The sequence below is a fragment of the Pollicipes pollicipes genome, unplaced genomic scaffold (genome assembly GCF_011947565.3).
Source record: "Pollicipes pollicipes isolate AB1234 unplaced genomic scaffold, Ppol_2.1 Scaffold_4881;HRSCAF=5763_pilon_pilon_pilon, whole genome shotgun sequence".
Taxonomy (NCBI): Eukaryota; Metazoa; Arthropoda; class Thecostraca; order Pollicipedomorpha; family Pollicipedidae; genus Pollicipes; species Pollicipes pollicipes.
The window spans coordinates 6,713,790-6,724,101 of record NW_023596576.1 but is presented as its reverse complement, the minus strand read 5'-3'; the positions used below and the strand labels follow the sequence as shown (position 1 = coordinate 6,724,101).

General features: G+C 57.6%; 1 protein-coding gene and 1 long non-coding RNA gene across 3 annotated transcripts; both read left to right on the top strand.

Moving 5' to 3' along the window:
* Positions 1-1,615: 1,615 nt before the first annotated feature.
* On the top strand, positions 1,616-3,131 carry LOC119101695 (uncharacterized). Of its 2 annotated transcripts, none has more exons than XR_005094601.1 (3): positions 1,616-1,738; positions 2,533-2,623; positions 3,043-3,131. It is a non-coding gene; the product is annotated as an uncharacterized LOC119101695 (long non-coding RNA). The 2 variants fall into 2 exon arrangements; XR_005094600.1 differs by lacking the exon at positions 1,616-1,738 and adding an exon at positions 2,174-2,265.
* Positions 3,132-7,319: 4,188 nt separating this feature from the next.
* Positions 7,320-10,069, top strand: LOC119101694 (uncharacterized). The gene is made up of 4 exons (XM_037225111.1): positions 7,320-7,754; positions 8,309-8,436; positions 8,927-9,017; positions 9,481-10,069. Exons 2-4 carry the CDS (start codon positions 8,365-8,367, stop codon positions 9,699-9,701), a joined length of 384 nt encoding a protein of 127 aa, XP_037081006.1. The 5' UTR covers positions 7,320-7,754; positions 8,309-8,364; the 3' UTR covers positions 9,702-10,069.
* Positions 10,070-10,312: the final 243 nt, after the last annotated feature.

Here is a 10,312-nt window from a genome sequence, read left to right as displayed (position 1 = left end):
ATTCCACGTGACGTCACAAGGAGCAGAGAATTGCTCGTACGCTGTGAATGCACCTTCAGCCTCGCCTGGAGGCAGTCCCGAGCGTGATCGCAGCAGCACCTCGCTGTCGACTAGTCAAGCTGGCATCGGTCGGTATCTGTACCGCATCGGTCGCCCGCCACATCCCACCGACAGCTCTAATAGCGCACGGCGGCCTCGGCCGTGGCTATCGTGCCTATCGTCTATACCGACTCTGGATAGCCGACCAATGGGGCGTGTTCCATACCGCATTATTGGCGGCCAACGACAAGCGAACGCCATGCAGATTGTGGCTTTACTGTCAAAACAAATGTGCGTTACCAATAATTATGACTGTTAGCATACCTACCTTTCCATCTACCCACCCGTGGAGGGATGGGGTAGAGCCGTGAAGTCCACGACAGGTGTAAGCTTTAACGATCAAGACCAGGTGACGTCAGAAGGCAGGACGCAGCGCGCCGAACATGGCGGCACTTTACGCACTCGCCACAAAGTTCTGCGCTGCTCGGAAATTTCCCGATCCGATGGTGAGGTTACGACTAACGCAACAACCAGCACGATACCACTCACTGCTGACGTCCAGCCCCGAAATATTCGTAATCAATATGTCGTATAAAAGCTCGCGTAAAATAGTCCAAGACAAAAATGGGATGCCTCGAGGAATCATATGTCAAATGGGGATTTACGGCGCATCAAACATAAGGCACATACAGTCTATGGACGAGAACGCAACGCAGGTTTTCAAGTTCTTTAAACAAAATACAATGGGCGGAGGCATCTCGTAGCATCCATATACCTGCTTGGTTTACCCAAATACCTAAGCTGCTTCAAAATGTAACGCGCGGTAAGCAGTTGTGAAAACGACTGCTAAGGGATTTCACTCAATTTCTTTGGGCAAGGAACAAACAACACACAATATCAAATCAAAACTGAAGTTTCCTAACGTAAGTTCATATAAGGTTTCAGGTGGTCCAGGCTTTCCATTGGGGGGCTGAAGACTTGAACAATATTCGAGGGGACAAAAGCTCTCCCAAAGTGGCGGTACTTCTAAAGTTTAAGCCAGGCCTTTTACCTTATTGGCTTAGTAAAATCCCGTCCGTCATTTATTGCCATCAACCACGAGCGCCCCCTTTCAACAAAACAAACGAAAACAGCTGCCTGCTCAGTTGCGCCTGCCCACCCCGTGACGCCGTCACGAGCGTTCAATAATCCGGCGGCGGCGTATACATCGCGTGGGCTGCGAAGACTCCCTCCCCCCCCCCCCATCAGTCCCTCCACGGCACGCACTCATTCGGCATGACGACTATCGTTCCTTTTCACGGAAGCTTAAGTGTCATTCCCCAAAGGCATGTCTGGACGCGTCACCGAGACCAGGGAATGCGTTTTGGCTGACGTGATTACAGTGAGCAGTGACCGCAGCAATGGGCACTAGGATTTAATTGCTCATCGGCCAGTGGCGTGGGACCGTAGCCGATTTCACCAGCTGCTTGCTTAGCGAGGAAACCGGAAAATGCTTGTATTCGATGCGCTCCTTCCTGAGTTAAACTGACCACTGACCTGAGCTCGACCCCCTTTGCCGCCGTTCGCCGTAGGCGAGTGTCTACTCTGCAACGTCTGCATTCCGGCGCTGAGTGGGGACAATGTGGCACAGCGCGAGGCCAACAAGTGGCGCGCCAACATCAGCCGGACATTCGAGAACAAGGCCGAGACTGATTTTCAGGTGAGCACAGCCACCAGTCAGGTGTCCAGGGAGCTATAGGTGAAGCGCGCTAGAGGCGAGCTGAGCCGCAGGTGAACCGCACTAGAGGTGAGTCGAGCTGCAGATGAAGCGAGCTAGAGGCGAGCCGAGCAGCAGGTGAACTGAGCTAGAGGTGAACGGAGCTGCAGGTGAACCGAGCGAGAGGAGAGCCGAGCTGCAGGTGAACCGAGCGAGAGGAGAGCCGAGCTGCAGGTGAACCGAGTCACGCAAAATCAAGTTAAGTGGCGCTCCAGCGCTACAGCCTTACTGGGCTGGCCTTATTAAGGTCAGATAACTTTGCCAGCGGTTTGAGCGTTACACGAAGTGCCATCATCGAATAATCACGTGCGCTGTGTGGTTTATTTTACCACACATGTGGCAGCGGCGGCGTCGCCCCTTCTCTCGCCGAGCGTAGCTAAATACGCAAGCCCATTTGTCCCCAAACAGAGCATCTCTCATTGGGAAATGCGTTTTACCAGTCCTGGGAGTATGATGTTTCTATGCAAAAGGTCAGTCATAAGCACCCATCTGTGTAAATTTTGCTAAAACAGAACGAAGCGTAAAATGACTATAGTGCCGTAAACAATGGTCGAGTATATTGTTTGCCATGTGACACCGTCATCTATTCAATACCAAATGTCGCACGGACGCTTTCCTTGCACAAATGACGTCACCAACACATGGAGGCTTTGGTGTGCTCATACCGGCTGATCGAACCGCCCCTCCGTCCGGCCTCTTCAGCCAGCACTGACCTTCCCCCCTCCCCCTTGTCATAGGTGTGCGGCCAATTCGACAACACCAAAGAACAAGCCCAGGCCAGCTGCCCTTGGAACGACGATAGTGTGATCTGCCTTGACATTAAGCACGGTAAGTGAGACAAGCCACGTGCTTAAGCGGACTCCAAACGGGTCAGGCGTGCACACGTCGCCTTCCCCGGCAGCCGGCTAACGACCCCATTGTTCTATCTTCTACGCGTGGCTCAACCCTGGCTTGATGTGACCTCCACGGACATAGCATTCGCTGGCATCGGGTTCAATGGCGCTGCCCTTGCTGGCCTCGCCCTCGCTGATAGTGCCTTCACTGGCACTGCCTCCCTGACGGCGCCGTCGCTGATAGTGCCCTTACTGGCAACGTTTCGCTGACGGCACCCCCACCAACGGAGCCCTTACTGGCAGTGTCCTCACCGGTGGTGCCCTCAGCGGTAGTACCCTCACCGTTAGTGCTCTCACCGACGCCGCCCCGTTGAAGATGTCTTCACTGACGCGTCCACCTCACCGTCCCCGCAGATAACTGGGAGGCACTGAGCTGCGGCCGGGTGCCGTTCGACTCGGACATGCAGTGCTGGACATGTTGCGGCGGCGCGCTCATCTGCCCGTGCCAGGGCGCGCTCTGTAACGCCGCCGACCGGGTGCAGCAGTGGTTGGCCAAGTCCAGCGCGCCGCCGGCCGGCGGCCAGGGGGCGGCCACCTTCCCAGCCCTGCTCGTCCTCGCGCTGGCCGCCGCCTGCTAAATGACGGCGGCCAGCGCGCCGCGATCCCGGCGGCGGAGCCTCGTGCGGCGGAGACCTGATCAGCTGGACCCACCGCGGCGCGGACTACCACGACCCAGGTCGAGAGGCAGGGACCCTGCGGCGGAGATTTTCGCGACGGAAATTTCCGCGGCGGTGACCCACGGGTGGAGACCCGCTGCGCAGGCTTACAACGCGGAGACCCGAGCGCAGGAGAGCTCCCCAGCGGGGATTGAACGGCAGTGCTTGCTGCAGCCGAGACGCACCGGCGAAGAGCCGGGCGGCGGTGATCAGCCCCGGCGGCGGCATGGCCGGTCGTCACGGGATCCTCGCGTGCGCGCCGAATCCCTGCGGCGCGCAGCGGCCGGCCCGGGCCGACCGGTCGCGCGCCGGCGCCGGCGCCACGCCGGGTTGCCAGAGACTGTGGCGCCGGCTGCGCCTGCCGCCGCGCGGTAATGCCAACACCGCACCCGCCGCGCGGCCTCGCTGCGGTGCGACGACGACGCCGCAGCCGACAACGAGCCCGACTCACACCGGCACTGGTCAGCCGGTCAGCAAGCGTTGGCGTCCGGAGGCTGAGCGAGTTCTGGCTTTCATGTGTCCTGGTGCAAGTCGCGAAATGTTTGCTCAAGCCCAGTTGGTGACAGAGTCTGCCTGTCCGGAAAGTGTGCATACCCCGAACGCCAATGTGATGAAATGACGCCGTTTTCAGCTTTCGGATTAGCGCACAATTGACAAAAAATGAGTAGCTTTTAACATCAGAACCCACAAGTCCCACGATTCAATTGATAGTCATGACAACACGTTGCTAATCTTAATTATCTCGAAGACTTCACCTCATATCGCGTTAATACAATTTTGACTTCGAAACCACGTTTCACCTGTCTTTTATCGTCGCCGAGCGCACCAGAAAACTTTGTCCCTCCCTGCCTAGACATGGAACCACGCCGTGCACCGGGATCAATTCGCGCAACTATTTTCGTTTCGGGATCGCGACGCATGTCGTGGCGCACCCTTTTGTGGAGAACCAGCGACTGCGTGAGGAACATCAGCCGGTGCCGGTGCAGGTGCCGGCGTCCGTGTCGGTGTGTCGGAGGGGCGTCACGCCGCCGCCCGGTTATGACCACGGTCCGGGTCGGGTCGTGGACCGGCCCGGGGCACTCCGTGGTCGATATGGCGTCGTGTTTCAGTTACGCCTGGCGCCCGGTAACGGCGGTAAACAGCGCGGCGGCCGGGCGGCAAGGGCGCAACCCGGCGCCACTGGCCACCCCGGCAGCGCGAGCAGCCTCAGCGCGGCGTCCACCCGCCATCAGCAGCACCGAGCACCGCTGCGGCAGCATGGCGCGCCGGACGCTGGCCGTCGCCGTCGTCATCCTGGCGCTGATCGCGGCCGGTGAGTGGCCCAAATCCCAGAGCCGGGGCCGGTCAGAGGCCCGGCGGCGTGCTCTACGGTGACCCAGGGCCCAGCGGTCGGCGACCCGACCGTGGGTCGGCCTCAGGTCCGCTCAAGCGCCAGTCAGAGTTTGCTTAATTATGGTACGGTAATTGAGAGCGGGTCAGCAGCTCCGTGCTGCCCCAGCCCCGGCAGACCGAGACCGGCTCAACCAAGCCCCAAGTCGGGTTTGTGTGGGAGTCTGTTGTTTGGCAACGCTCTTTTTCAAACCCTCCCTACCTGGCGGCACATCCGACCCTCATATCCTCTATTTTGCTTCATCTTGCATCCTCGCGACACCCCGCTTGTCCAGGGCAGGCTGCATGTGTCAGCCACGAGTGGGCCGAGAGCCCCATGAGAAGGGGACCCCGATCGGGTACCCAGCGCGCATGCGCGGGCTTAAGCTCGGCGGTTGGCCCCCCAGGCGCACGCGAGTCTGCCCCGTTGTTAACCCCATCCTTCATCCCATAGTCCTGAAATGATCATGTCTGACCGAAAAGGATCTAATCCAGACAACCAAACAACCGGTAGAACGTGACAATGTTCGCACCCAGTGTAAACAATGATCTGAGGGGCATCGACCACATCCCTCGCCTCTGCATGATTTTTCCGTGACGAGGTGGACAACATGAGAGCGTGATGAGCTCCGAGCGGGGCGCGACAACCACGCACCGCCGACAGCAGCGGGCTGTCTTCGGCTGGCCGAGCGAGGTCCGGCCCAGTCGAAGGCGACTGCACTCGTCTCCAGCTGATCAGGCCATCAACCATATATGACGGTATCTGACCCATCCCTGGCGGACACGCGCGTCTTGGAATGCAGACTGCTTCATTTGCCCCTGAAGGGCTGACTTATGACAATGGGGTATGATGTGGTGAGCATAAATGCATACCTGGAAGCAAGCATCATTCATAACACCGCAACTAAAAAAAATGCATGCGACAGGAAAACGATTCAACTATACACAGCAGATGATGCTAGGATAGATATCAAGGATGCACAATAGCATGCAAGCAAGACAATCAATCCAGGGACCACCGTTCCATTCGCCGCTGAAGGCAGGCGGTTGGGCTACCCCCATCACGAGGTACGAGGACGCTTGCTTGCAGACGCACAGCCTGATGAGCGGCAGAACCGGCGGCTCCCGGCCAGCCAGTCAGCTGCATCCAAATACAACATCGCGCGCCTGGCAAACATGTTCGGGATGTTGTCAGACGCCCTAAGGTCCCACAGCCTCACGCGGGGCTCCAAACGAGTCTCGCTCCGCCACCTTGTTCTGAACCAAAGCGCGTCGTATAGCAGACTGCCGTTGATTTGTTTGACCTGTGGCCAATTACCTTGAAAACTTTCTCGCATTCCACCCGTAAAACCTTCTGATTCGATTTGATCCCAGCCAGGAGTACAGTGCATCACATCTGGTGCTCGCAACGCCATTTTGAATACGTCGTTCGTCTCACATCCCAGTTACTTGTCAGGACATTTCTCCACCACGCGCGGAAAGCCTAAGATTGCCTTGGAAACTGGAAGCCTCGAGGACCAGTCTCAGGCGAGCCTCGGGGTGAATTCGCAGACACTCGGACGACAAAGAATCTATGCGATCGACGTCAATTAGGACGTCATACCCACGGATCCTGAGATTCCTTTACATATTCCGTGAAACACGGATGGCAAAGATTTTACCTGACATCACGTATAATTTTTGTCGGACGTGCCGTCTTTTTCAATCATTTTGAACGAAGTACCACAGAATCGTGCAAAACGTCCATTTTTAACAACTTAATTTGTGCGGATACAACAGTTGACGTGTAAAAAGGGAGCGTGTCCGACGTAACAAACATCGAAGTTTGCGGCTCTCATATGTTACCCACGCTCGTCAGCAAGCATTGTACACGCTTGGTACATACAATAATAGCTAAGTCCTGCAGAAGCACCTATTGTCGTGAATACTACGAACGTGTGAACAGAAAACGTACCAAGCTGCGAACACGCCCGGCAAACATTCCACGTGACGTCACAAGGAGCAGAGAATTGCTCGTACGCTGTGAATGCACCTTCAGCCTCGCCTGGAGGCAGACCCGAACGTGATCGAAGCAGCACCTCGCTGTCGACTAGTCAAGCTGGCATTGGTCGGTATCTGTACCGCATCGGTCGCCCGCCACATCCCACCGACAGCCCTAATAACGCACGGCGGCCTCGGCCGTGGCTATCATGCAGACGTCTATACCGACTCTGGATAGCCGACCAATGGGACGTGTTCCATACCGCAATATTGGCGTCCAACGACAAGCAAACGCGATGAAGATTGTGGCGTTACTGGCAAAATAAATGTGCGTTACCAATAATTATGATCATTAGCATGCCTATCTTCCCATCTACCCACCAGTGGCGGAATGGGGTAGAGTCGTGAAGTCCACGACAGGTGTAAGCCTTAACGATCAAGACCAGGTGACGTCAGAAGGCAGGATGCGGCGCGCCGAACATGGCGGCACTTTACGCATTCGCCACAAAGTTCTGCGCTGCTCGGAAATTTCACTATCCGATGGTGAGGTTACGACTAACGCAACAACCAGCACGATACTGCTCGTCGTTGACGTCCAGCCCAGAAATATTCGTAATCAATGTTTGGTATAAAAGCTCGCGTAAAATATTGCAAGGCAAAAATGGGATGCCTCCAGGAATCATGTCACGTGGAGATCTACAGCGCGTCAAGCATAAGGCGCATACGGTCTATGGGCGGGAACGCAACGCAGGTTTCCAAGTTTTTAAATTAAATGTATTGGGAGGAGGCATCTCGTAGCATCGATATACCTGCTTGGTTTACCCAAATACCTAAGCTGGTTCAAAATGTGGCGCGCGTTAAGCAGCTGTGAAAATGGCTACTGAGCGATTTCACAATTTCTTTTTGGGGAAAGAGCAAATATAAAATATTTCACAACTCAAATATAAGGTTTCCTAACGTAAGTTCATATCAAGTTTTGGTTGTTCCAGGCTTTCCACTGCGGAACTGAAGACTAAAACGATATTCGAGCGGACAAAAGCTTTCCTCAAGTAGCGGTACTTCGTAAGTTTAAGAAAGGCCTTTCACCTTATTGGCTTAGTAAAATATCACGTCCGTCATTTATTGCCATCAACCATGAGCTACACCTTTCAACAAAACAAACGGAAACAGCTGCCCGCTCTGTTGCGCCTGCCCACCCCGTGACGCCGTCACGGGCGTTCAATAGTCCGGCGGCGGTGTATACAGCGCGTGGGCTGCGAAGACTCCCTCCCTCCCCCCCCCCCCCCCCATCAGTCCCTCCCCGGCACACACTCATTCGTGCATGACGACTATTGTCCCTTTTCACGGAATCTTAAGTGTCATTCCCCAAAGGCATGTCTGGGCGCGTCACCGAGACCAGGGAATGTGTTTTGGCTGACGTGATTACAGTGAACAGTGAGCGCAGCAGGGGGCACTACGGTTTAATCGCTCAACGGCCAGTGGCGTGGGACCGCAGCCGAACTTCTCCAGCTGCTTGTTTGGTAAAGAAGCCGGAAAATGATGGCATTCGCTGCGCTCCTTCCTGAGTTAAACTGACCACTGACCTGAGCTCGACCCCTGTGCCGCCGTTGCCGTAGGCGAGTGTCTGCTCTGCAACGTCTGCGTTCCGGCGCTGAGTGGGAACAAAGTGGCAATGCGTGAGGCCAACAAGTGGCGCGCCAACATCAGCCGGACATTCGAGGACAAGGCCGAGACTGATTTTCAGGTGAGCCCAGCCACCAGTCAGGCGTCCGGGGAGCTATAGGTGAAGCGCGCTACAGGGCAGCCGAGCTGCGGGTGAGCCGAACGAGGGGTGAGCCGAGCTGCAATTGAACCAGGCTAGAGGCGAGCCGAGATGCAGGTGAACCGAGTTAGAGGCGAGCCGATCTGCAGGTGAACCGAGCTAGAGGTGAGCTGAGCTGCAGGTGAACCGCGTTGGAGGTGAGTCGAGGTGCAGCTGAATCGAACTAGAGGTGAGCCGAGATGCAGGTGAACCGCAGGTGAAAGGTGAACTTGTAGGTGAAATATATTGTTTGCCATGTGACACCGTCACCTACTCAATACCAAATGTCGCACGGACGCCTTTCCCGCACAAATGACGTCACGGACACAGGGAGGCCTTGGCGCGCTCATGCCGGCTGATCGAACCGCCCATCAGACCAGCCTCTTCAGCCGGCACTGACCGTCCCCCCTCCCCTTCCCCCTCCCCGTCACAGGTGTGCGGCCAATTCGTCCACACCAAAGAACCAGCCCAGGCTAGCTGCCCTGGGAACCACGAGGAAGCCGTCTGCCTCCACATTACGCACAGTAAGTGGGGCAAGCCACATGCCCAAGCCGTCTCCAAATGGGTCAGGCGCGCACACGTCGCCTTCGCCGGTAGCCGGCTAACGACCCCGCTGTTCTATCTTCTACGCATGGCTCAACCCTGGCTTGATGTGGCCTCCACGGACGTAGCGCTCGCTGGCATCGGGTTCAATGGCGCTGCCCTTGCTGGCCTCGCCCTCGCTGATAGTGCCTTCACTGGCACTGCCTCGCTGACGGCGCCCTCGCTGATAGTGCCTTCACTGGCAATGTCTCGCTGACGGCGCCCTCCATGATGGTGCCCTTACTGGCAATGTCTCGCTGACGGCACCCCCACCAGCGGTGCCCTTACGGGCAGTGTTCTCAGCGGTAGTGCCCTCAGCGGTAGTGCCCTCAGCGGAAGTGCGCAAACCGACGCCGCCCCGCTGACGTCGACTTCACTGACGCGTCCCCGCCACCGTCCCCGCAGGTAACTGGGAGGCACTCAGCTGCGGCCGGGTGCCGCTCGACTCGGACCTGCGGTGCTCAAATGAGCGTGGTCTGACAGTCTGCCCGTGCAACGTTGCGCGCTGTAACGCCGCCGACCGGGTGCAGCAGTGGGAGGCCAAGTCCAGCGCGCCGCCGGCCGGCGGCCAGGGAGCGGCCACCCTTCCAGCCCTGCTCGTCCTCACGCTGGCCGCCGCCTGCTAAATGACGGCGGCCAGCGCGCCGCGATCCCGGCGGCGGAGCCTCGTGCGGCGGAGACCTGATCAGCTGAACCCACCGCGGCGCGGACTACCACGACCCAGGTCGAGAGGCAGGGACCCTGCGGCGGAGATTTTCGCGACGGAAATTTCCGCGGCGGTGACCCACAGGTGGAGATCCGCGGCGCAGGCTTACGACGCGGAGACCCGAGCGCAGGAGAGCTCCCCAGCGGGGATTGAACGGCGGTGCTTGCTGCAGCCGAGACGCACCGGCGGAGAGCCGGGCGGCGGTGATCAGCCCCCGCGGGAGCGTGACCTGTCGTTACGGAACACTCGCGTGCGCGCCGAATCCCTGCGGGGGATTAGTACTCATGGGCCATGGTGCCAACCGGGATTCACCCCCCCCCCCCCCCCACACTTGGGAACCGGGGGTGCTTACTGCTCGACCTCTAAAAACGTCTTTGCAACTTGCGCTTGTTCTAAACGGCATTTCCCGGACGACTTGGCAAAGCCGCCTGCGTCACGCATTTCCCGCGTCAAAAGATGTCCGTGGCTTTCACAGCAGTCCGTGCCTCACGTCTACCCTTTTCCTTTCTGGCTGGGTCCTGACCATGCTGC

Bases quoted from the DNA above. Each gene is read 5' to 3' on its own strand.
- LOC119101694 (XM_037225111.1), top strand. From the start codon at position 8,365: ATGCGTGAGGCCAACAAGTGGCGCGCCAACATCAGCCGGACATTCGAG. The intron at 8,437-8,926 runs GTGAGCCCAGCC...TCCCCGTCACAG, and splicing joins AGGCCGAGACTGATTTTCAG to GTGTGCGGCCAATTCGTCCA. The intron at 9,018-9,480 runs GTAAGTGGGGCA...CCGTCCCCGCAG, and splicing joins CTGCCTCCACATTACGCACA to GTAACTGGGAGGCACTCAGC.